The 26,556-nt window shown below is 40.1% G+C and overlaps 1 protein-coding gene across 2 annotated transcripts; it reads right to left on the reverse strand.

Moving 5' to 3' along the window:
• Positions 1-2,111: 2,111 nt before the first annotated feature.
• Positions 2,112-26,299, reverse strand: CTSK (cathepsin K). 2 transcript variants are annotated; one of them, XM_072644725.1, is made up of 9 exons: positions 26,029-26,299; positions 24,812-24,862; positions 24,161-24,290; positions 23,473-23,595; positions 19,240-19,395; positions 9,587-9,805; positions 5,479-5,644; positions 4,986-5,091; positions 2,112-2,891 (listed from the first exon to the last, which is right to left on the reverse strand). In XM_072644725.1, exons 1-9 carry the CDS (start codon positions 26,253-26,255, stop codon positions 2,792-2,794), a joined length of 1,278 nt encoding a protein of 425 aa, XP_072500826.1. In that variant the 5' UTR covers positions 26,256-26,299; the 3' UTR covers positions 2,112-2,791. The 2 variants fall into 2 exon arrangements, with proteins under 2 accessions (XP_072500826.1, XP_072500827.1); XM_072644726.1 differs by lacking the exon at positions 24,812-24,862 and having other exon boundaries at positions 26,029-26,209.
• Positions 26,300-26,556: the final 257 nt, after the last annotated feature.

The raw sequence follows: 26,556 nt of genomic DNA on the forward strand, positions 1-26,556 counted from the left end.
CCCTCTACTTGAATATATTTTTGTGCCTCTTCCTGGTGTTGGCAGTTGCTGGCTTCACCCCCTGGGGCTCAGGATCTTCTCCCAGTTTGCTGAGGTGGGGCTGTTTGGGACAGCTCCAGTCCTGCACTGGTCCCCTTCAGCCCCAGCAAGAGGGATCATCCTTAGTGATTTTCCTAGCCTCACGGGCTGAGACTGTTTACCCCTTCTGCAACCTTAGAAGGGTACAGTCAAAGTTTACATAGGATATTCTACAGCAAAACACATGGCAAATATGCTAACTAGGTGATTCAGGGTGGGATTTAGGGAGTGGTTAGTTCTTAAAGAAACATGCACTTTTGGTATCTACTTCCCAAGTATTTTCCCAGAGTTCACTGGGAAATAACCCAAAGCAGGGGCTACATACATGGTGGTGTGGTTTTAGGCCTGAAATGTCACTAAGTCAACTAAGGGTCAGGGCTGACTGAGAAATACCCAGGCTGCTCCCATCAATGTCTTGTTAGACAAGATAAACATAAGGGAGTACACACATGTCCAAGTCTGGGGAACATCATTGGTCAGTGTGTGGTAAATGTCATTATGGCCCAGCACACAGCTGGTTCAAACAAATAAATTCTATAGGTGCAGCTAGCTACTGTATCAGGAAGAGAGATCTAGGGCAGGCTGTCCTTGGGTTGGGGAAAAAAGTGCCTGAGACAGTGTTTTGAGACCAGGGAGAAATGTGATTTTTAGAGAGAAATGTGATTTTAGAACTGTGGTCTGAGCATAGGTACCCAAGCACCCCATCAGAAATACCCTACGCCCTTGCAGCTCCTTCCCAGAATCTCCATTTTAAAGAGAACACCCAAGTCATTTGTATCTTCCTTCCTCTCCACACTGCACTCCAGACTCTGCTCCTAGGTTTTCTCTACAAAATCACAGAAATCTCTCCATCTTGGAAGTTCAGTCAACCATTTTCACCTTTCCAGCTTCCTTTTACGCGTTGTCTTCTCCCATTAGGATGTAAGCTCCTTTAGGGCAGGGACTATTTCTCTTTCCATTTGTATTTGTATCCCCAAGGCTTAGCACAGTGCCTGGCACATAGTAAGCACTTAATAAATAAATGCTTGTTAATCTGATGTGTACTCTCTTCAATCTTTTCCCGAAAAATGTCATTCCAGTATTCTAAGCTGCAGGCCAAAAATCCAAATCCCATCATCGGATACAACTGTTCAACTCCCATTCAGATGATCTTTAAGGCCACTTCTGGCTCTAAATCTATGATCCTTTGAGAATATCTTTTCCCCTCTAAATGAACCAGCTATGGAACTCTACCAAATCTCCCGACCCCACATCTGTCATGGGTTCTAGCTGAGCAGCTTCCATGATTTTGGGGGGAAGCAGAGAAATCACACAGCCAAGAAGTAAGGCTAAGAAGCACCCTGTGAAAAAGCCAAGCTTGGTACCTAAGTGTTGGGTGAGGGAACTGAAGGGTGAGATTCAGAAAGCTATGTCTGGTGCAGGAAAAGGGTCAAAATCAAGGACCATAAAACTTTAGGGAGATAGTCTGGGGTCAGGCTGCAGAAAGGTCTGGTAACCAGACAAACAACAAAGAAATGAACCTGATGAAGCTTTACAGACATGCTGCCCTTTGTCATTGTGCAGGAATGTGTGAATTTTTATGAAGGACTCTGAGTATGAAGCTGACCTACAGCCCTCTCTGAATTTTCTCTAATGAGAGTGTTTCTGCAATCAGGGTCCATACTATTCCTTCAAGGAAAAGCCAGCTCCCAAGGTCTCACAGTCACATTCACAGGCCCAGATGTTAACCCCATTCAACATATTGAGCAATAGACAGATGTATCTTTCAAAGTTAAGTTTGTTGTGTTCTCACTGAGAAAGGCAGGAAGGGAAAAAATTTGGAACTTAAAATTTGAAAGAAAAAAAAGAATGTGAAAATTGTTTTTACATGCAATTGGGGAAAAAATAAAATATTAAATTGAATAGAAAAAAAAAGTTAAGCTTGGTTAAGTTTATTAAGGGTGGAGAACAAAGTTTTGGGTTCCTTTTACAATGCCAGGAGATGTTTAGGTACTGGGCCATTAGATCATCCATTGATAGGGCACTAAAACAAGTGATCAATACTCAGTTTATTTCAAAATATTTAAGAAGAGAGTGAAAAATACATATTTCTGGCATAATCTAAACTTACTACAAAATAAGAAAATCATAGTTTCATGAAATAAGATGGGAAACAGGCATCTCTCACTTTTGAGAATGAGGAAGAGATTATGGAGACTCACAGACTTGGATGGAAAGAACCCAGAAAGCTAGACACATAATTCCATGTTGTTGTCTTTGTCTCTGCCTCTAAGCTGAACAAAGGGCTGACTTATTTTGGCTGGATGAGAGTCTGCTCTGTTTGGAAACTCTCCAAGTTCTTCTCACATGGGCACAGCAGAGCACCAGGACAGACAGCCTGTTTGCCAACGACACGCTGTCCACGCCTCACATGTGTTTGCCTTTCAGAGCTACCCCTTGTACTTCACATCTGACCCTGAAATTTCAAAGGAAGATGAGTAGAGGTAGGAGTTGGGGAGAGGAAGAAAAGTTGGAAGAGGAAGAAGGGGAGGAAGAGGATGTCATCTGAAGGGCACTTTGTAATACTGAAAGGTAAGTTGTAGGTGAACCGTCTGCAGACCACCAAGCTTGCTCCAAGAGACACTGGTCAGTTTCTTTCCAAAGTGTGTCCCCCACCTTGCCAGAACGGAGGGAGGTGGTGAAGAAAAGGTCGAAGAAAGTTGAATGGCCATGATCACATCTTGGGGAAGCTGGCCAGATTGGCAATACCACAGGCGTTGTTCTTGTTTCGGGCCATCAGGATGTAACCTTTGTTGCCCCACTGTTCTCCCCAGCTGAAGGAGGAACAGAAAACAGTCAATGTCTTCATTCTACATCATAGTGTAGATGCTTGAAGTCCTGCCTGCTCTCTAGTGGGAGGGAGATGCAAAGGCCGTGGCAGTTTCAACTGCCTTAAACAACATGGGAAGAAGATACTTTGGTTATAGCTCACTGTTCATTTCCAGGGGACGTCTCCCTTAATGAACAGGTCTTTACCAATCTCATACATCATTTCTAAGTCTTATACTTCCTTGAATCCTCCAGCCTAGCTAGCATCACACCCTGGCACAGAGTTGATACCCAAAATATGTTTGTGGAATGAACTAATAAATAATTGTTGTTATTCTAAAGTATTAGCACCTGTTAGCCTTTTCAAAGCATCTAATGCAAGGATAAAGAACAGACTGGGAGAGTAGAGTAAATTCTCACAACTCTAGGCAGCTCAAGCCACAGATTCTCCCTCCTCTCCTACAAAACTACAAAAAGTGCTGGTTTCCCCCACCTTTGGGTCCTAGGCAAATGCTCCCAGCCTTTTACTGTCCTGCTTAGTGAAGAATGGCTCCCATTTTGGAGCTGGGAATTAAACTCTAACAGAGAATAAACATGATTGTGTGTTCGTTCTTCATTCTCAAAGAGGACCATGACATGAGGGAGATGATAACAGGGCTTGCAGCTGACTTTGATTTGAGGGAGGGAGGGCAGTGCCAGGTCACCAGCCTCACTTTCTCCTCCAGAGCCATCTAGATGCAGTGACCAGTTATTCATCAGAACAACTGGAGATGGCCCAAGATGCAATAGGAGACCCTGGCCCTCATAACTTTCATCTCTGAGTAGAACCATAGTCTAAGGAAAAGAAAAAGCAATGAAAACAGCAATAAGAGAAGCAAGAAAAAAAAGGAAGGGCCAAAATGGAAACCAGCACAGGCCACAGAAACTCTTTACTGTTTAGTCATTTCAGTCACATCTGACTATCCATGATCCCATTTGCAGTTTTCTTCACAAAGATGCTGGAGTGGTTTCTCCAGCTCATTTTACAAATGAGGAAACTGAGGCAAAGAGGGTTAAGTGACTTTCCCAGGGTCACACAGTTAGGAAGTGCCTGACGCCAGACTTGAGCTCAGGAAGATGAGTCTTCCTGACTCTAGGCCCAGTGCTCTATCCACTGCACCACCTAAGTGCCCTACTGAGGCCTATTATGACTTCATTAATGCACTTTCACATAGCTTATAGCTAGAATTTATATAGAGTTTTAAGGTTTGCAAAGCACTTTACAAAGATTTCATTTTATCTTCACAACAACCTTGAAGGATAGGTGTTATTATCTCCATTTTACAGATGAAGAAACATAGGCAGACAGATTAAGTGACTTGCCAAGTCTCTAAGGCAGAATTTGAACTCAGGTCTTCCTGAGTCCTGGTCCAAGCTCTACCCATTGAGCAACCCAGCTGCATTTTCTAGTTTTATGTGGTTTAACTGCAATTATTTCCATTTCTAAATACAGGGTAACTTCCAAATAATTACCCTGGCTCCAGGAGCAAGCACAATAAAATGCACCCTTTAAAAGCAGCACAAAAGATGCCATCAAATAAAGTCTTTAAGACAAATTCAGATGTGAAGGCAAAAACTTCAGTATGTAGTAAAGTCAATACCCCTACACTTCTGCCTATCCTGGAAGGTGATCCTCCCTTTAGCCTATTGCATTATGCTGGGGGCAGTGAGGAGCACAGAGCACTGGGCTTGCAATCAGAAAGACTCATCTTCATGAGTTCAAATCTGTCATCAGACACTGGCTATATAACTCTGGGTAAGTCACTTCATTCTGTTTGCTTCAATTTCCTCATAGGTCAAATGAGCTGGAGAAGGAAATGGCAAACCACCCAGTATCTTTGCCAAGAAAACCCCAAAAGGGGTCATGAGTCGGACACAACTGAAATGAACAATTCAGGTGCTATCAGAGATCAGACTAAGCTCTTGGATGCTCCTCAGTGAGCTTTCTAGGACTACAAACTTCCTTGGTACAAGGGAAGAAAGGAACTGTAGGAAAGTGGTGGGTAGGTTTGATGCTTAGGGAACAGGGTGAATAAGTGGGCAGCATTTCTAACATTTACCTGTTTTTGACGATCCAATGTTTGGTGCCCCTTTGAATCCCATAACCCACAGCCAGCACTGCGTGGTTGAGATTATCACTGTTGCAGTTTTTATCATAATACACACCTAAGGGAACATTTAATAGGTTAGAGTTACTGGCAGTTCAGGGAACTTTCTATAGGGGTCTACTTTGTGAGACCAGAGAGACCCTGATCCCATCTCTAGGGATGAGATCAGGATCCCTCTGTGGTAGCTCCCAGTCAGGAGCACTTCTGTGGGGTCTCTCAACTTGAGGGGCTCTTCTGTGAAGTTTCTCCATCCTATCTCCTGATCAAAGAATTTTTTAGTCAACCTTTCCAACAGCAGTACCTGCTAAGCTTTCTCTTGGGTAAATTCAGAAGCCAAAGATGTGGACTAAGTCCTAAAGGTCTTCAGACCTTACCAAAGTAGAACATAACTCTGCTCAACAAGGACAGTCACCAAAACCCTGTATCCTCATCCTTAACATCTTACCTTTGCTATAGAACTGGAAGGAGGACAGGCTTGCATCAATTGCAACAGCAATGGGCCCCACTCTGGCCACTGCCCTCTTCAAGGCTTTCTCGCTCCCTTCGGGGATCTCTCGGTACCCCCGGCATTTTGCTGCCTTACCAGTAGGGTTGTACATGCAGTTTTCATCCTGGGAAATGAGGGAGATGGAGGATGAGATTTTATTTTAAAGCTGAAACTTTATAAGAAATGAGAATGTGGTAGTTGCAGTGGGTTGATGGGTGAAAACTGCCCCAGAATGTGCTTTTGTATGAAGTTAAAGAGAAGAAGTATTTCTGTCTCTGGTTTTGAAATACAGGGTGACCCCAACACAACAGACCAAGAAAATTCCTCTGATGCTAGGTCATCAAGAAGATTTCCAGGGCCTTAGGTCACTGTCAATCACTTTCCACAACTGTGCAAAAAATGTATCCCACAGGCAACTGAGAAAGTGCTAATTTAACCCTCCAAGTTTAATCCCAAAACAAAAATGGAGATGGGAAAAGGGAGAAATAAAAATTTCTAAAGATAAGGACTCTACAATTTAGTATTATTAAGTGCTTATGGCAAAGAATTTTCCTATTGGAGTTTGTACTTAATAATTTGAGGTCTCTCCTAATGCTGACATTCTATAAGGCCATGAATGAAGATATGTCAATAATCTCTTGAAACACTATCTTTGACCACCCTTTTCCAGTACTGGTTGCACTTTTACTTACACCATCCAAAAGCCAGAATGTGCCTTGCTCCCCACTGCCACCCCCAAATCTTCCTTTACTATCATCACTCAGTAATCTCTCCCACTTTGAGATTCATTCAATCTAAATTTATTACCCACTTCAGATTATGGTAGCATTTACCTACCAAGCTCTAGAACACTCTTCTCCTCTAAATGAGTTCAGGGCCTGGCTCACTGTCTTTCTCTCCATTCAAACTTCTGCTCTCATATTAGGGAACTCCAGCACATAGACTGATACTCTCTCAACCACCCTACTTTCTAGTCCATTGATCTTTACTTAATTCCTATAACGTATTCCTCCTTCCTTTGATCTTGCCATCACCCACAAATGGTTCAATTTCATGTTCACAAACTCTAAAAATCTTTCTCCTGATCCTAATATTTTGACATTCTAGCTTTTCTTCTGCCTTGTGACTCCCACTACTGTTCTCCATCTTCACCATGACCTCCAATCTTTCTACCACTGCACTGTCTACGCTCTCCTCCCTCCCATATCTCAACCCTTTGGTGAACCATTTCAATTCTACATTTATCTTCTACACTCAAATCCCTTACCCCTTTGTTCTATAGCTAATTATGCCTTGCCAAGCTTTGGCATGGCTTGGCAACCCAAACTTGGATTACTCCCACTACATGCTCTCTCCCACATGTTTACCTGCCTGTACATAGAGCTGGGGAAAATCATGAAACTTTGCCGACCACACAGTTATGTTACATTATCTCATTTGGACTCATTGCAACAAGATTAATCCTTTCATATCTACCTAATAGATTTACTATTCAACTCATCACAAAGGCTATTTGAAACCTCTCTGGCCCTCCTGACTTCCCAAGACACTCCCTCCCCACTCCCTGCTGGCTTAGGGCTGTGCTAACATTTCACCAAAATACTTGAGCCTGTTAGCTGGGAATATCTTCTTATCCCCTTCTCATCTCATATCACTCATCTATTCCCCTACCCTCTACCTTTACCCCATCTCACAGGACTTTCTCCTTGCCAAGGAAAGTCCTTCTCCATGAGCACACAATTCCATCCCATTCCTTTGCCAGCAGACTGTTCCACTATTATTCCCACTCTGCCACTAATCTTCAATCTCTCCCTACCTACTGGCTGCTTCCCCCCTGTTGCCTACAAATATGTCCATGTCTCACCATTAACAAGCCCTCCCTTGACCTTACCATCCCTGTTAAGAGATAGTCCTAGATCTCTCCTCCTCTGCTTAACTAAAATTCTTGAAAAAGCTGTCTACATTCAGTACTTTCACTTCCTTTCCTCTTAACTCTATTTTAAACCCTCTGCAATCTGGCTTCTAAGCTCATTACTCAACTAAAACTATTCTCTCCAACATTAACAGTGATTTCTTAATTCCAAGTCCAGTGGCCTTTTCTTAATCCTTATCCTTCTTGACTTCTCTCTAGTCTTTGAACCTGTAATCACCCTCTTCTGGATGGATAATCTCTCAACTCTACATTGTCATGACACTGACCTTTCCTAGTTCCCTTCTTACCTGTCTGACTGCTCCTTTTCAAGTCCTTTGCTGGTTCTTTCCCCAGATCAAGGCCATTAACTGTAGGTATCCCCCAAGGCTCTGATCTGGGACTTTTTCTATTCCACTTCTATGGTGATCTCATCAGCTCCTATGGTTTTAATCATCATTTCTATGCAGATGACTCTCAGACCTATGTATCCAACTCTCATGTTCCTCCCATGCTCCATTCTCATCTCTCTAAATGCCTGTTGGATATATTGACCTGGACATCCTGCAGACATCTTAAAATCAACATGTCAAAAATGAACTCATTATTTTCCCTCCTCCTGCCCTCTCCCCTTCCAGCTTCCATATTATGGTCAAGGGCACCACCATTATCCTCCCAGTCACCCAGGCTTACAACCTTGGTGTCATCCTCAACTCCTTTTCTTATCCACGTATCCAATCCTTTTCCAAATCTTGTCATTTCTATACTTACACTGTGTCTTGTATACAATTCCCCTTTTCTCCACATAGTCATCTTCCTGGTGCAGGCACCTCACACCTGGACTACCTCAATACAATAGCTGGGTTGCTTTCCCAGCCCCACGTCTTGCCCACTCCACTCCTTCCTTTCTTTAGCTATCAAAATAATTTTCCTAAAGCACAGATCTGATTATGTCACTATCTCACCCCCCCAATCAATAAACTTCTTATTTTTACAACCTTCCACATAGTCTACAATCCAATAGTGCTGTCCTTCCTGCTATTCCTTATGCAGAACACTCCATTTCCCAAAGCTATTCCTTTTCATTCATCCCTTTCTACCTCCTGGCTTCCATCAGGCCTCATCTTAAATCCCATCTTTTGTAGGAGACCCTTCCCACTTTCTCACTGCTGGTGTCTTCCTTCTGGGATTAGACTGTAAAGATTTTGTATGTACAGTTTTTTTGCATATTATCTCCCCATGAGAATGTGAACTTCTTAAGGAGAGGAACCATGTTTTTTGCCCTTCTTTGTCCCCTGCTTGGTATTGTGCAAACCACATAGTAAGTTCTTAAAAATGCTGACTAATCCTATTGTTATGTAGGGTTTCCAAAAACAAGCACAGAGTAGTTCCGTAATCTCAAAACTTTTTGCCTTCTGACTACCATTCCAAAGTTCTTGATGCATCTTTCTATGCATCTATGTCATTTATTGCTACTAGGATAAAATATCATAACATCATATATAGAGTTAAATATTAATAGAACTATAAGGAGTCATCTCCAGTTCCCTCATTTTATAAAATGAGAATCAGAGCAGTCAAGAGACTCTCCCAAAGTTGAATTTACAATAAAAAGCCCAGTTCATCTCCTTATTAAATGCCTTATGAGAGTACAGGAATTAATGTCTGTTGTTTAAAGCAACAATAATCATCTGTTTTCTACTAATTCATAGCTGCAAATTGATTTATAATAATTGATCCAATTTTCCAAAAGTTTTAATGCCTAGCATGTAAAAGAAAGTGTCAAATGCTTGTAGCAAAGAACACATAAGGAAGGTTCTTGTTCTTTAAGAGGACTCTTTTAGAGAATTCCAAATATGGCCCTTTAAAGGAGTCAATTTTCTCAAGAATATGCACTTTCTAAAAGTCCCCAGGGACAGGTGGCAAGAGAGAAGAACTGTGGTTTTAAGATCTAGAAGCCTCACTGAGTTGCTTAGCAAAGGAGAAATCTTTTCCCATTTGTCTGCTTTGGAGACATGGTCCCATCTCAAAGGCAGGATGGATAGGGAGCAAGCTCAGGACTGTCATTCTAGGGAAGAAGAGACTGCATTAGGGATGCGAAGATGCTGATTAGAAGGAGAGAGAATGGTGCTGTTGGTAGGCAGCCACGGAGCTCACCTGTCCGATGTAAGGGTAAGCATCTTCCGAATCTATGCCTCGGTTCTCCTGCACATACTGGAAGGCATTGGTCATATATCCCCCACCACAACCATCATTTTTGGACACACAGTCCACTAGGTTCTGGGGGCTCAGGTTGAGGAGTTTACCAGTCTTCTTCTTGAGTTGGCCTTCCAAGGCACCCACAGAACTGAAGGCCCAGCAGGAGCCACACTGACCCTAGGTTGATCAGGGAGAAATATTCAAAGAATCAGTAGGCATTTTAAAAGAGAGAAAAGTACATGGTTTAACAAATGGTTTATCTACTGTATCCTCTTCCAAATTCTTTTCTATGTCCTTATCAAGTTTCGTTTTATGTAGTCAATTTCTTTGCTGTTCTAATTGTATCTTTTAGGCGCTGTATTACTTCATATCTTTCATATTTCTCTGAATTCCTCTTATTATTGTAACAACACAATAATCTGTTATGCTGATGTACTACAATTTATTTGGCCATTTCCCAACTGTTGAACATATAGGTTATTTCTAGTTTCTTATTATATATAAAGCAATTATAAATAGTTTTGTACTGATTTAGTAGTTTTTCCTTTTAGTGATATCTCTTACATGTTGTCACAATTCAGGGATCAACGAAACAAAGGCTATAATCCATTGAAAAACTCTTTATGCACAATAGCTATTTAAGCCCAGGCTGGCTTAGAATCACAGAATGGTAAATCTGGAGAAAATGCTAAGGACCATTTAGTCTGATCCTCTCATTTCACAAATGAGGAGACTTGCCCAAGACCATACACCTAGCCAGTGGCAAAGCCAAGCCTTGAACTAATGTCTGTTGACTTCCAGTCTTGTGCTCTTACCACTTCACCACACTGCCTGGCACACTCCCTGTTATTTCCCACTGATATATTCTCAGAAAATGAAAAATAATTTTAATAGCCATTAGAACAAAACATAAGTAAAAAGATAAATCTGCTGCGATATCAGGGGTAGGGTGAGGATCATAGACTGTGTCTCAAAACCAAACAGAAATTAGGCTTCACTTCCCTTATCAAATATAACTGAGAAATGACTGGACCCCTGCCCAGATGTCCTAAGTAATGAAGGGTGATCCAGAGGAAAGAGAAGAAAAGATTCCTATCCATGTATCCATGGAAATTTCCCAGCTCAATGGAGGAAATATAATCCTTATCTTTAGAGTGTCCCAGTCCAATAGAAGTAACATATTCTATGATCCCTCCCTTGGGGAATCCCCTAAAGCAATGAGTGAAGGGAGAGAATGACAGATGAGTCCTAATGTGCTTGGGGAAAAAATATCTAACATTAAAATCTCTATATATGCATATATAGATAATACATATTAGTATAATATATAATTGCAATATAATGAATATAATATATAATAACATAATTATAACAAATATATAAAGTTTATCTAATATATATAATATGCATATGTATATTTATAAACATCTACAGTCTGCGGAGCACTGTGCTTAAAGTAGAGAAGATACAAAGCTAAATGAGACACAGACAGGACATGAATAGAAATAATCATGATATCCGATATTACAAGAAAGAAGGGGCAGCTAGATGGTGCAGTGGATAGAGTGCCAGGCCTGGAATTAGAATGTGACCTCAGATTCTTAGTACCAGTGTGACCCTGAGCAAGTCGCTTAGCCCAGTTTGTCTCAGTTTCCTCATCTACAAAATAAGCTGAAGAAGGAAACAGAAAACCACTCCAGTATCTTCGCCAGAAAAGCCTATAAAAGGGGTCATGAAGAATCAGACATAACTGAAATGACTGAACAACAACAAAGTTACAAGAAATGCATTAGAGAATTAAAAAACAAAATGTTGTGAAATGTCTAAGGAAGAAAGTCATTAAGAATCAGGGAACACTTCCCAAAAAAGTAGTACTTGAATTGGGCTTTAAGAAGTAGGTAAGAAGTCAAAGGACAAAGGGAAGGATGGCGTTCCAGGTACTAGGAACAGCAAAAGTACAGAGGAGCGAAAGCATGATGTGTGTTCAGGGACAAAGTTATTCAGTATGGCTAGAATACTGAAGGGAATAAATAACATGAGATAAAAGCTGGAAAGGTAGGTTAGTGCCTACCTAGGTTAGTATAGAGGTTCTTGAAGGTCCTCCAGAAAATTCCAGGCCTTATTTGGCGAGCTGTGACCATTTGATATATTTGTTTGTATGCATATATACATATAACCATACATACATACAGATAATACACACAAATATAAACATAAAAACATACAAACACACACGTGTGTGTGTATCTATGTATAAAAAACACAGTTTATTCCATCTGGGCTACCAAGAATGAAGTGCAGAAGGGAGTAGAATTGAGTAAATGTGAAAGAAGACAATTATAAGACTCCAGGTAGGTGATAATGAGGGCATATATTAAGATGTTAAGAGTAGAAACAGAAAAGAGGAGAGAGAGTCCATCCTTGGAATGCAAATAGACTCAATTAAACATTGTAGCTGATTGGATAGAAAAGATAATGGACTTGAAGCCCAGATCTTCCTGGCTTCAAGGACGACTATCAGTCCATCCTGACACGTCTCTCAATCCTATGTGCTACATTTATAAGTCCTAATGCAATAAAGTTAGGAGCAAATAATAATACAACGAGCAAAAAGGTGTAGGCCAACATGGAAAGTAAAAAATGATTTGTTAAAATAATCTCTGAGTAGTATAGGATACTAGTCTAAACTTAATTTTCTGTCAAATTGCTATGCAGTTTTCTAACAGTTGTCAAACAGTATTTCTGATCTTAGGTTTATTGTACATTGCAGTTATAGAACACAATAGTTTCTGATTCTGTCTTAGATTGTCTGTTTCATTGACATACTTTTTTATTTTTAACCAATTTTGATCACTGTTGTTTTATAACATTAGGTCTAGAAGTGCTACTCCCCATTCACTTCTTCCTTCTTTTTATAATCCATTATTTCATTGAGAGTTTGGCCCTTTTTCCTCTGAATGGTTATTATTTTGTTTAGTCCTGTAAATAACCCTTTAATAGTTTGCTTGTCATTGTTCAGTCATTTCAGTCATGTCCAACTCTTCCTGACCCCCATTTGGGATTTTCTTGGCCAAGATACTAGAGTGGTTTGCCATTTCCTTCTCTAGTTCATTTTACAGAAGAGGAAACTAAGGCACATAGGGTTAAGTGACTGACCTTGGATCACACAGCTAGTAAGTGTCTGAAACTGGATTTGAATTCAGAAAGATGAGTTTTCCTGACTCCAGATTTGTCACTCTATCCACTCTGCCATCTAGCTATTTTCTTACAGTCCACCATGAATCTCAGTTATCTTGCTTATTTTCCTATTTTCTGTTTGTGTATTGCCTGCATAATTAAGCTAGACCAAGGTTTGCCCTGGCAGGGGAGTGTCCACGAGAGATGAGAAAACACACCTCTTTTTTGCATAAGTTGGGGGCTGTGGTACATACTAACTGCATATCCTTCCAAATTTGGGGGGCTTATTGGTTATTTATACTGAAATCCTTTTTTCTTTTATTCTTCTTCACAAGGTTCAGAGAAAGTAGAGGGATATATTCAGAAATAAAAGTTACGTAAAAACAAGATATCAATAAAGTTTTAATATAAACATGCTTAAATGAAAGGGAAAATACTACTAGATTATATCCACTAAGATTATATAATATAGATAAGATACTATATATCAAAATTTATGGAATGTAGCCAAAGAAAATTTGTAACACTGATTTCTTATGTCAATAAGAGAAAGAAAAATATAGTGATATGAGTCTGCACTTTAAAGAATAAGCAATACACAAACAGAAAACAGGAAAACAGACACAATAACTGAGATTAATGATATAACTGGGCCAGGCTTGGAGTCAGGAAAACCTGAATTCAAATCTAACCTCAGACACTTACTATGTATGACCCTGGGCAATTCACTGAACCCTATTTGCCTTAGTTTCCTCATCTGTAAAATGAACTGGAGAAGGAAATAGAAAACCACTCCATATCTTTGTAAAGAAAACCCCAAATGGGGTCACAAAGAGCAGGACATGATTGAACAATAACTGGATAAATGCTAACTCTCTTAAACAGCAATATAACTCAGATCATAAACATCAGACAATGTTGGCAAAAACTTAAAAAGCATACACTCATCCTTTCTTCAGAGGTTCCTAAAGTGGGTGAAACTGCTCCCTGGGAAGGGGAGGGGACTGGAAGAAAGGGAGAGTGAGAGTAGCCTTGGATGCAATTGGGAGGTGTTGAATAAAAATAAGGGGGTAGTGGAAACATATGGAAGAGAAGAGAAGAAAATTTTGAAAAACCATTGGTGCATGTTTCATCTGTTGTGTAACAGAGTTAAAATCATAGTAATTACATTATTCTCTAAATAAACACACAAAATGTAAGTTATAATCAATCTGTGGTCAAGTCTGCCAGCAGGTCTTGACAAGCAAGTGTTGGCAGGCCAGTGTGCTGCACATTGTCAGCATACATTAGCAGGAATATATGCATGTAAAAGACTTGTTTACAATACAATATGATACAATACAATCATCAAAATTTCAATGCAGGAATAAAACCCCAAATTTACCAGAAATTATTAAATTTAAGATGTGTCATTTTTTAAAAAATATTTTACATATTTTTTGAAATGACACAATTTTTTAAAAAACCATTAAAGGGATAAAGGTCAATTCTGGGGAGGGGAGGGTTTGCTGAGTAATTTTTTTTTTTGAAAATGGGGCAGTAGGCCAAATAAGTTTGAGAACTTTTGCTTTAGACAAACATTTAACTACCTAAGTACAGCCCAGCTGCCTGTACTACCATGCACAATCACTTTTTAATGCTGCCTTGAGTAACTATTTTGGGTGACTATACATCATGAGGGACTCAATTGTGAGGGTTTTGTACAATAGATCAAATTGTAAAAAAAAAAAAAAGTATTTTAAAAAAAAATTCTAAATATTAAAATACCCAAGTAAAGTCTTTAGAAGGATTTTGGGAGATTTACAGAGATAGAAGGTGCTCAGTCTTCCATTTTCAGACTTCTCAAAGACCTGTGGATTATTGAGAAACAACAAGGATTGACTGAAGTGGCTGACAATACAAATGCATTTTATTAATAGGCCTTTTGCTCTTAACCTTCTATAGAACTGGAATAAATGAGACAATTCAGATGGACATTCCTAAAACTCCTCACCTAAAATAGTATCTAATAATATATTTAGAGGAACTGCTGTTTCTTCACACAGATATTGTAGTTTTCTTTCTGCAGCTGGTCTTGTACCAATCATCTCACTTCTGGGCTACTAACAAATTTGTTTAGCCTCTTTTTATGTCTCCAAGACTCTTCCTAGTGCAAGATTAAAAACTTTGAAAATCTGTCATAACACAGCTTTGGTATGCAACACAACCCACTGCAGGCTATGCTTTTGAAATACTGACTACAAACAGGTATTTTAGAAGTTGAAAAAAAGACAAATTCAAAATGGTTTTGATCAAACTCAAAGGACTGAACAAGGAAGGGATATCCCCTGTCTATGGTACAAGGAAGGAGTTACCTAAGAGGACGTCCAAGGCCCTTCCTGCTCTAAATCCATGGCTCTATGAAATCTCTTAACCTCCAGGGCTTCAGTTTCTTTGACATCATATGTGGCCTGTCTCTTACAAGGCTCTTGTGAGGAGTGAATATTATAGTGTATATGTGAAAGTGCTTTGAAGTTAATAATTGACTTCACAAATGTAAGGTGTAATTATTTTTCAAAAATAGCAGAAAAATACTGAAAACAATCGAAATACCCAACAGCTAGGTAACTGCTAACCAAAAAGGGTATATCAATGCAATGGAGAGTTCACTGCCATGAAACTGTGAAAAATGAACAGATGTGTGGAAATATCTATTCAAGATGGAAAAAAGTAGAGTTGGAAGAAATGCATATAGACTGATTACAACTTCCATATTTCAAGGCTCTATATTACTTTATCAATATGGACATCCCATCTACCAATACAGATTATAGCCTAAATTTATTTCTTATTGGATGGTCTTTGGGAATTACTGTGGTCAAAAAGTCATCACCTGGAATCAATCTTGAGATGAGCCTCTCTGAACTTAGCTAGGCTCATCCTTAAATAATAGGCATGTAATTAAAACGGTTCCAGCTTGGTAAGATCTGCCAACTTACACACTGTCAGAATAGCCTTCCACAACCAGGATCACTTCCATGCTACAATGAATCATCAGAGGAGGACTGATGGGGTGAGAGGGAAGAAAGGGAACTAACTACAATGATATAAAACACATTTGAATGTGCAATTATAAGAATTGGAAGAAGTTAGAAGGTTAGCTATTGCTAAGTTGCCCTGGTGTTTATGTTCTTAAGTATTTTTTTATTGAAAAATGGTTAAAGACATTTTAAAAATCAAAAAGGTTTGACTTTTAAAAACAAAGAGTAGGGAGCCAAGATGGCGGAGTAGAAAGATGCTCATACATATAGCTCCGAACCCACAACCTATAGAACAGCTACAGGGAAGTAACTCACGGCGAATTCTGCACCCAGAAGCCACGGAACATTGGAGCGAGGGAGATTTCTGTTCCCGAGAGACCTGCAAACCTCTCGCGGGGGGTCCTTCACACTGTGGACTGGGCGCCGGAACTGGGAGCTGAGTGCAGCCCTGCCGCGGCACCGAGAGGAAAAGATCCGAGCGGGCTTCAGGGACAGGATCTCCAGCGGCCACGCGGGTCCCTCCACCCACAGAGGGACCTGCAAACCTCTCGCAAAAGGTCCGTCGCGCTGCAGACGTGGAGCCCAGCCCAGATCTGCGGCGGCCGCGGCCGCGGCACCGAGAGAAACAGATCCGAGCAGGCTTCAGGGACGGGATCTCCAGTGGCCGCACAAGTACCTCCACCCACAGGTGACGGGGGTCGGTGAGAGAGTCTCTTTGGCGGGTCGAGAGGGGAGTGGGGTGCCCCCATAATTCAGGCCCCCCCCCAGGAGGTAGAAGCTGAGAGGTGGCTGCAGACCAGGGCTCCCCAAGGGGGCAGGAGCCTGAATCCATTGTGGAAGGTCTGTGCATAAACCCCCTGAGGGAACTGAGCCTGAGAGGCAGCCCTGCCCCCACCTGAGCACCTGAACTTAATCTCACACTGAATAGCAGCCCTGCCCCCGCCAAAAGCCTTAAGGCTGGAAGCAGCATTTGAATTTTAGACCCCAAACGCTGGCTGGGAGGATCAGGAGGCGAGGTGGGTGTGAGGAGAATATTCAGAGGTCAAGTCACTGGCTGGGAAAATGCCCAGAAAAGGGAAAAGAAATAAGACTATTGAAGGTTACTTTCTTGGAGAACAGGCATTTCCTCCCTTCCTTTCTGATGAGGAAGAACAATGCTTACCATCAGGCAAAGACACAGAAATCAAGGTTTCTGCGTCCCAGCCCACCCAATGGGCTCAGGCCATGGAAGAGCTCAAAAAGAATTTTGAAAATCAAGTTAGAGAGGTAGAGGAAAAGCTGGGAAGAGAAATGAGAAACATGAAGTCAAAGCATGAACAGCAGATTAGCTCCCTGCTAAAGGAGACCCAAAAAAATGTTGAAGAAATTAACACCTTGAAAACTAGCCTAACTCAATTGGCAAAAGAGGTTCAAAAAGCCAATGAGGAGAAGAATGCTTTCAAAAGCAGAATTAGCCAAATGGAAAAGGAGATTCAAAAGCTCACTGAAGAAAATAGTTCTTTCAAAATTAAAATGGCACAGATGGAGGCTAATGACTTTATGAGAAAGCAAGATATCACAGAACAAAGAGAGAAGAATGGAAAAATGGAAGATAATGTGAAATATCTCATTGGAAAAACAACAGACCTGGAAAATAGATCCAGGAGAGACAATTTAAAAATTATGGGACTACCTGAAAGCCATGATCAAAAGAAGAGCCTAAACATCATCTTTCATGAAATTATCAAGGAAAACTGCCCTGAGAGTCTAGAACCAGAGGGCAAAATAAATATTCAAGGAATCCACAGAACACCGCATGAAAGAGATCCAAAAAGAGAAACTCCTAGGAACATTGTGGCCAAATTCCAGAGTTCCCAGGTCAAGGAGAAAATATTGCAAGCAGCTAGAAAGAAACAATTCAAGTATTGTGGAAATACAATCAGGATAACACAAGATCTAGCAGCCTCTACATTAAGGAATAGAAGGGCATGGAATAGGATATTCCAGAAGTCAAAGGAACTAGGACTAAAACCAAGAATCACCTACCCAGCAAAACTGAGTATAATACTTCAGGGGAAAAATTGGTCTTTCAATGAAATAGAGGATTTTCAAATTTTCTTGATGAAAAGACCAGAGCTGAAAAGAAAATTTGACTTTCAAACACAAGAATGAAGAGAACCATGAAAAGGTGAACAGCAAAGAGAAGTCATAAGGGACTTACTGAAGTTGAACTGTTTACATTCCTACATGGAAAGACAATATTTGTAACTCTTGAAACATTTCAGTATCTGGGTACTGGGTGGGATTACACACACACACATGCACACATGCACACATACATAGAGACAGAGTGCACAGAGTGAATTGAAGAGGATGGGATCATATCTTAAAAAAAAAAATGAAATCAAGCAGTGAGAGAGAAATACATTGGGAGGAGAAAGGGAGAAATTGAATGGGGCAAATTATCTCTCATAAAAGAGGCAAGCAAAAGACTCATTAGTGGAGGGATAAAGAGGGGAGGTGAGAGAAAAACATGAAGTCTACTCTCATCACATTCCACTAAAGGAAAGAATAAAATGCACACTCATTTTGGTAGGAAAACCTATCTCACAATACAGGAAAGTGGGGGATAAGGGGACAAGCAGGGTCGGGGGGATGATAGAAGGGAGGGCATGGGGAGGAGAGTGCAATTCGAGGTCGACACTCATGGGGAGGGTTAGGATCAAAAGAGAATAGAAGTAATGGGGGACAGGATAGGATGGAGGGAAATATAGTTAGTCTTATACAACACAACTATTATGGAAGTCATTTGCAAAACTACACAGATTTGGCATATATTGAATTGCTTGCTTTCCAAAGGGAAGGGGTGGAGAGGGAGGGAGGTAAAGAAGGTGGAACTCAAAGTGTTAGGATCAACTGTCGAGTAATGTTCTTGCCACTAGGAAATAAGAAATACAGGTAAAGGGGTATAGAAAGCTATCTGGCCCTACAGGACAAAAGAGAAGACGGAGACAAGGGCAGAGAGGGATAATAGAAGAGAGAGCAGATTGGTCATAGGGGCAATTAGAATGCTTGGTGTTTTGGGGGGGGAGGGGATAAAAGGGGAGAAAATTTGTAACCCAAAATTTTGTGAAAATGAATGTTAAAAGTTAAATAAATAAATTTAATTAAAAATTTAAAAAAAACAAAAACAAAAACCAAAGAGTAGCAGCCATATGCTGTGCAATCATTTGAAAAAGGGTATGAAAACTCCAAAGGAAAGAAACTTGTTAAGGTAAAGTACTGTCTTTAGACTTAGGTGATACTGTCATGTAAGTATATAGAAGATGCTGGAAAATCTCTAGACTTGGTTTTCTCTCAGAGCCTCATTTTTCTGCTTTTTTTCTTATAGACATCTCCCTCCACCATCCCATGAAACAGAAGCACAGAAGGTACCTGATTTTTGACAGGGGTGACATATCCCTTTTTTCTGTAGTCAATGGAATCAGGAGTTCTGCCCTCCTGGTCAGGGATATAGAGAGTGTCATTGTTCTGGGAGCGAGACAGAGGCACCTTCAGTCCAGTCATATTTTGTACTACCTCCTCACTGGTCTGAAACACAGAGAAGTGGTTGAAACAATCAGCATCATGAATGGAAAAACGATAAATAAGAAATGAAGAAAGTGATTTCAAAAATTGTGAATTATGTGAGGTGAAAGATTAGAAGTTCCTTTCTGTTGACTGGGGATTCCAGAGACAATCTTTAAATCCCAAGAGTTCCACTGAAATGAAGAGTAAAATCATCAGAACCTACTCTCTTCCCCAGCTCCACCCAAATACAAATCTTTTTCTACTGACTATTATGTCTGTCTTGGTGTTCCACACTCATGGTTTTTATGTTACTTTTGACTCCTTCTTCTCCATCATCTCTCATATTCAATCCTTGTCAAGTCCTTTCAGTTATATCTCTACAGTATCTCTCTCATCTGTCCCCTTTCCCTCTAGTCTGTTTACCACCCTCCTAAGTATACCTAGACTAGTTTGGTAACTTCCTGACCAGCTCTTCTGTCTCTGGCCTTAATTCTTTGCAAACCATGCTTCCCACTCCTCCCTGAGTAATAGTATTTATGCATACATCTGGTGATGTTAGTCCTTGGCTTAAGAAACCTTTCAGTGGTGTTCTATTGCCTACTAAATCAAGTTCACACTAATATAAGGCACTCTAATAAAAATCTTCCTTTTCTGCTATTGATTCCTATTACTCCCTGCCCTTGTCCATTATGTTCAACCAAAGAAGGCTGCTCATGATCCCCAGTATACACTGACCTTTGCACTTTCCTGCCTCTATACCTTTGCTCACACAGTTCCCATGACTAGAATAGCCTCTCCCTTTCTTTGGGCACTGAATTCCTACCCAACCTTTAGAGTGTCTAACTTAAAGGCTACCTCCTCTCTGAACCTTTCCCGGTCCCCAACAAACTGGACCGATTTCCTTCTCCTTTTTTGAATTCTGATGCCTTTTTAAAGTCTGGCATATGGTCTGGGTCTTCCTATTGGCAAGAGTTTGTCAATATAACTTTAAGTCCTGTGATTATCTGACTCCCTACTGTTGTATGTGGGGGGGGGGGAGGGGTGAAGAATATGGAAAAGCTGCAGAGCTGGAGGTAGTGGAGAAAAGCCCCTCTTTCTAATTCTGTTTATGAAAATGACTTTTCACTTAGTCACTGGAAGGGGGAGGAGTGCTTACACAGCTAAAAATAAAGAAAAGCACCTTCTCTCTTACTATATATTCTAATATTTCAAAGATCTTTACTTTCATATATGTGGGAACTCTCTTCACTCATGCAAACTGCAATCTGACCATAACATAATAGATGATCTTTTTGAAAATTCCTGTGGCTAAAAATTTTCATCATTCTCCATGGGCCCAACCTGGTAATAAGCTTCTCCAGACTTAGCTAGGTCCTCAGAAGACAAGAAGTTCATTTCTAGACCTTTCTTTGTTGACTTTCCAGCTTTGTAGAAAGCCTAAAGAGGTTTGGTATAGCTTTAGAAAACTCAAGGTTACTTCTACTTCCATAATAAGGCACCAGAGTAGAACCTTAGTGCACTTTCATTATATAACTCCTATTATAATAATATTAAATTATAATTATTGGTGTATCCCCCACTTTAAGAAAATCTGCAAAAATCTGATTCAAAACAGGCAAAATTCAGAAATTTGTTATTGTTTTATAAAAGGGTTCATTATGAGTTTCCTTTAAATGAATTTCCCCCAATACTTTTTTTAAAAAATGCATATAGTTGTTTTTGATTTTCATATCACTTTCATTTCGATATATACCCTTTCCCTGACACAGGAAGCCATCTTTTGTAACAATGATTTTAAAACAATGAGGAAGAAAGCAGTTCAACAAAGCTAATCAATACATTGTGTCAGACAGTTTGTGTGTTACTCCACACTAGTATATGTATCCGTTCCTTTGTAATGAAGGGAAGTATATTTTCTCAATTCTTTTTCAAGGACAAGCTGGGTCATAACAATTGAATACTGTTCAGTTTCCATTGTTGGAGTGAGTGTATATATTATTTTCCTGGTGTTCTTTGCTTTGCTCTGCCGTCAGTTCATATACGCCTTTGTATATTCCTCTAAATTCTTCATATTCATTATCTTACAGCACATTAGTCGTCCATTTACATTAGTGTACCACAATTTATTGAGCTATTCCCAATTCAATCAAGGGGCACCTACTTTGTTGCTAGTTTTGAGCTATCACAAAAGTGCTTGTGTGAATGTTTTAGTATATATGGCCCTTTTCTTGTTATATGTGACTTAGAGGAAAATCTCGGGGTCTGAGTATGAATGTTTTAATCATTTTTAGAATAATTTCAAGTTGTTTTCCCAAATGGTTGGACCAATTCACAAATATTCCAACAGTATGTTAGTGTGCCTGTCTTTCTTTGGCCCCTCCAACACTGACTGTTGCCATCTTTTGTTGGATGGGAAGTGAAACCTCAGAGTTGTTTTGATTTTTAGTTCTCTTACTTTCTGTGATTTGGACAAGTCTTTCATATGGTTCTTAATAGTTTGTAATTCTTCAGAGACAGTTTGTTTATATCTTTTGGTGCCTTCTCCTATACGATATAAATGCTTGTTTAGAAATTATTGAGGGAAAAAAGGAAAGCTGAGAAATTTAAAGTTAAAAATTGGTCAGAAATAAACATAAAGCATTTCTAAAATTATAATGTATCAATAGGATTTGGAACTCATATAAGATAACTGATTATAATGACCTTTACCCTGCAGGACCTTCCACAGCACTATATTTACAACTTTTTGCATTTATCCTATATTGTAATTATTTGTGAACAAGTCATATGATCATAGTCATATGATCACAGAGCTGGGAGGAATATTATTTAGCTCAACTCTCTCCTTTTACACATGAGGAAAGTGAGTCCTAGAGAGTTGATGTGAATTGCCTGTGGATGACAAACAAAATAAGCGCATGAGCCTGGGATTTGAACTCAGTTCTTTTGACCCCAGATTCAAAGGTTTTTTTCCACTATGCCCTTGCCTCTTTTACACTTGAGCCCCCTATTATGACAATAGTAAGCTCTGCGAAGGTACGGATCATGTCTCAGTTAAACATTGTCTCCTTCAGAACCTAGCACAGAGCTTTGAATGTAAAAAGTGTCTGGTAAAATAAGTATTTAAGAGTAGAGAAAAGAGATAGATGGGCAAACCCTCAAACTCTAATATTTACAAGGAAGGAGGAAGGGTACCCAGCCTGTCTGTCAGGCTTTAAAAAGGTAGAGAAATAGAAAAAGTAGCATATAAAATACAGACCAGATTTAGTAGAGGTCCTAGAGAGAGAAATAAGCAAATTGAACCTGTTTTGTGTATTTTTAAAAAAACTTTTATGTGAAATTTGGGCTACTAATTTTTTTCTCTGACCCCAAAGTATCGTCAGTGACTGGTCTGAGGTGGGCAAAAAATGTGCTTCTCTTAAACATCCAAAAAGCTGACTGATGGCAATATTTGTTTGAAGAATCCCAAAGTAAAAAATTAAAAGGCAAGTCTTTGGTTAAATACAAAACAAAACATTCACAGTAGCACTCTGTGGTGGCAAAAAACAAAACAAAACTGGAAACAAAGAAGGTGCTTATTGATTAAGGGATAGAATAAGAATTTGTATTATGTAAATGTAATAAGCCAGTACTGTACCAAAATAAATCATGAATATGAGGAATTCATAGTTACATGGGAAGACTTGTAAGAACTGATGCAAAACAAGGAAAGCAGAACCAAGAAAATAATATATACAGTGACTATACACAACATACACAATGTAAATGAAAACAACACAACTCAAATTAATTACAGTGAACAACCTGGGATCCAGAGAACAGAAAAGTTAACATATATGCCCCTGCTCTTAGTAGAAAAATGGGTGCTGTGGGTACAGGATTCAGGAGCATCCGTTATCAGACATGGTTGTCAGGCATGCTCATTTCCTCAGTGGAGGAAAGGAAATCTATCTGAAAATGACTATGATGTGCAATAAAAATTCTAAAAGGCATATTTTTTTTAATGGAAAAAACCTTAAGATGAGTCTGGCTCCTGTTGCCAGGTTGAGACTTAACCCTTACATAGGAAATTGAAACTAGGGGATAAGACAGACTTACCATGTCTCCTAAATGGTTCATAGCCAGTTCAAACGTGTGAAGACCAAGAGAGAATTCCAGGTTGTGGGTGGAAATATATTTCAGGTTCTTTTCCCAAATCAGACGTCGAGAGATTTCATCCACCTAAGTAGAGCAGGGGTAACAGTGACTCTGACTGAACATCCTTTGTAGACTACACTAAGTATAGACCTATACTAAATGTTGTCAGGGAGTCAGAAGGAAGATGCCAGATACTCCCATGCTCTAAGAGAGGACAATGTGAGGAAACTAAACATATGTGCATAAAAAAAAAATTTAAGAGTACTTAGAAATTAGTATATAAAGAAATGCCAAATATTATAATCATATTAAGTCCATAAGTCCTGGGATGATATCAACCAAGGGAGTACACAGACCTGGCATGGGTTATTCTGGGGAGTCTTATAGAAGAAAGGTTAGAAAGGCTACAAGGAACAGGGAATTAAGGTTGGGTAACAAGTTGGGGTAAGGCTTGGAGGTCAGAGGGGGGAAGTATGAGTAAAGAACAGGGGAGATTTGCTTCAAGTGGGAAATTTATATTGAATTTATAATGATTTATATTTCAGGGAGGGTCTAGTACTTAAAAGAATGTTACAGGATAGAAGAAGCTTTGACCCCTCAAATACTTCCAATCGTCACAACTCAGGCCTCCCTCCAGGTCCCCACATACCTTGCTGTTATATTCTTTTCCATAGGATTTCTTCCACAACTTCCACTGTGTATCTAACATCTCCTCTGGGTACAAAGCAGAACTCACCACTGATGGCAGCAACAATAACAGGATGCTGAACCCCCACATCCTGAGGGAAGAAATACTGTCCAGATTCTGGATGTGCAAGGGGTATATATGAAAACTGCATTCAAATTCCAAATCAAGAATAATGGGGGTGGGGAGAAACTGTCATTTTGGGAAGGGAGACAGAGTGCTGAGAATGGTTTATGACCAAAGAATAAGAGTCAGGGACCCAGCTCTGGGTAAAATCTAAACATTACAGAAACACATTGCTTTTCTTGTCTGATTCCTTGACTCCTCCCAGTGTACTTTATCCTGGCAAAACATCACCCAAACACACACAATAGAGAAACAAAATAAATATATATATTGAGATGTGTCTAAGGCAGGGCGATTAGTCCTTTGCACCAACGTATAAAATTTAGAGGGCACGGCTAGTATTTGTAATTTTTCAGCAGTTTAGTGAAATTAGAAAGAAAATAGTTAATTAAAATAAGAAAGCTACCAGATGGTGGGCTAAAGAGTATTCCAAAGTTTCTATCTGCTCACCCTCCCACATACATCCATTCCTTTCAACTGAGCACTCACTTTGTACTGTTTGCCTTTGAGTTGTCTTCAGTGCAAAGGTTTCTTCTAGCTCTACATATGTGGAAGGGAAAATTAAAAATGATCTGATTAATATCTTCTCCCTCTCCCTCCAGTATGCCCAGCAAGCCCAGAGGAGATGATAAGGAAAAGGGAATGGCCAAGATCAAATTAGAATTTTAATAGACACCAAGTGGAGGTTTTGACCTGATCAGTGAATCTCCTTAGACTCTGACCTACTTTTCTTTCAAAAGAACCCATTCCTAAATTCTTAGATATAGAATGGACTGCTGAGCCAAAATTTGCTAATTGGAAGGATTTTCCTCCCTGTCCCAATCTCTCTTGCTTTCTCTGCTTCCCATTCTCCTTACTTATTTCTATCTCCCTTTCCCTAACCCTTCTCCAAAATCCTCCCCTCTCCTCTACTCCCAACTCTACTGTAGTTTTTTTTTCCTCCTCCTTTTTCAGGAAACTGCTCTAATATCAACCAGCTGCTGTGGTCAGAAAGATTTCCCTTTCTTTTCCACTGTCAGAAGCCCAGTTTCTACATCCCAAGAAAATCAAGCATGAGCAGCCCCTGAAGGTCAAGTACTCAGTCCCACCCTGATCTGTGGGACTGTGTTATAAAGCCTCCTTCACAAAAGCAGCTATGCAGAATAACATGCCACATGACATCCTAGGTACTAACAATTTTGAGTAAGCTTAGGCTACTGAGGGCCATTTTGACCATGTCTTCAGTCCTTTTCATGATTGTACCGGAAGGGCCAGGGCTGAGAGACCCTCTATACAACCCCAGCCATGTCAAATATTAGCAGTTACCATGCTGGGAGGCCCAGAAATCTTAGAAAGATGGGATAGCTTTAACACTCTCCCCTCCACTTGGGTGTTGTAGTATAAGGATCCCTAGATCTAAACTCTCTTAATCCTTCCTCTCCCTATCCTCTTTTGAAATCAGGCAAACAACTACAAGCAGAGCCTTGGGGGAATTCGAGTGGGTGGGAGGCCCCTAACCCTTCTGCCCTCCTCAGAGTTTTAGGACAAAGTCCACTCACAAGATACATTGCAGATTTCCAAAGAAGAAATATCTATGTGGCAACAAAATTATCCCTAGAAGTCACTTCACCCATGTCGTAGTATCCCCTGATTTTCCTAAAGAAATCCACAGGCAGGGATGAGGAGCGGAAGGGCAGGGGAAGGGTAAAGGAAAAGCGCAGCTTTACCTGATGATGGTCTGTCCTCTAGTCTGGAGAGGAAGGCACAGGCACGTATCTGGGGGGATGATTATGGATGCTAGTTTTATTCCAAAAAGTTTGAGGAAGTCAGTTCCAGCAGTCGGCTGGAAAATCTGGACTGTCAGGCTGGGAAGTGGCCAGGAGGAAGAGGGGGGAGAGGGGCAGAGTGGAAGGAAACCAAAAGAGAGAAGGGAAGGAGGAGAACAGATTTGCATATCAACAGGGAAGAGTTGCTGGGTGTTATTTCACATGACTTTGTGGCACACAGAAAACTCGTCTTGGAAGCTGGGCTATTCAGCCTCAACACAGGATCCTCCCAAGCTTTATCTTCTCTATCTTCTGGCTGAGAAGGGTACTGGCTGTGGGAGGCTAGTTTTGCCTCCCTAGTCCCACCAGACTGACTTTTCACACGTACTAAATACCTACCGTTTGGGGTACTGTTTACTTTAAAACACACACACACACACACACAAGAGCAATGTTTCTTTTAGTCTGTAAGATTAGCAATGTCTTAGG

This window comes from Notamacropus eugenii, chromosome 2, assembly GCF_028372415.1.
Source record: "Notamacropus eugenii isolate mMacEug1 chromosome 2, mMacEug1.pri_v2, whole genome shotgun sequence".
In the NCBI taxonomy this organism is placed as follows: Eukaryota; Metazoa; Chordata; class Mammalia; order Diprotodontia; family Macropodidae; genus Notamacropus; species Notamacropus eugenii.

Excerpts from the sequence above, each read along its gene's own strand:
- CTSK (XM_072644725.1), bottom strand. The coding sequence starts at position 26,255 with ATGCAAATCTGTTCTCCTCCTTCCCTTCTCTCTTTTGGTTTCCTTCCA. Across the intron at positions 9,806-19,239 it reads TCACCCCTGTCAAAAATCAG|GGTCAGTGTGGCTCCTGCTG; the intron begins GTACCTTCTGTG and ends TGATCAACCTAG. Across the intron at positions 5,092-5,478 it reads CTTCCAGTTCTATAGCAAAG|GTGTGTATTATGATAAAAAC; the intron begins GTAAGATGTTAA and ends ATGTTCCCTTAG.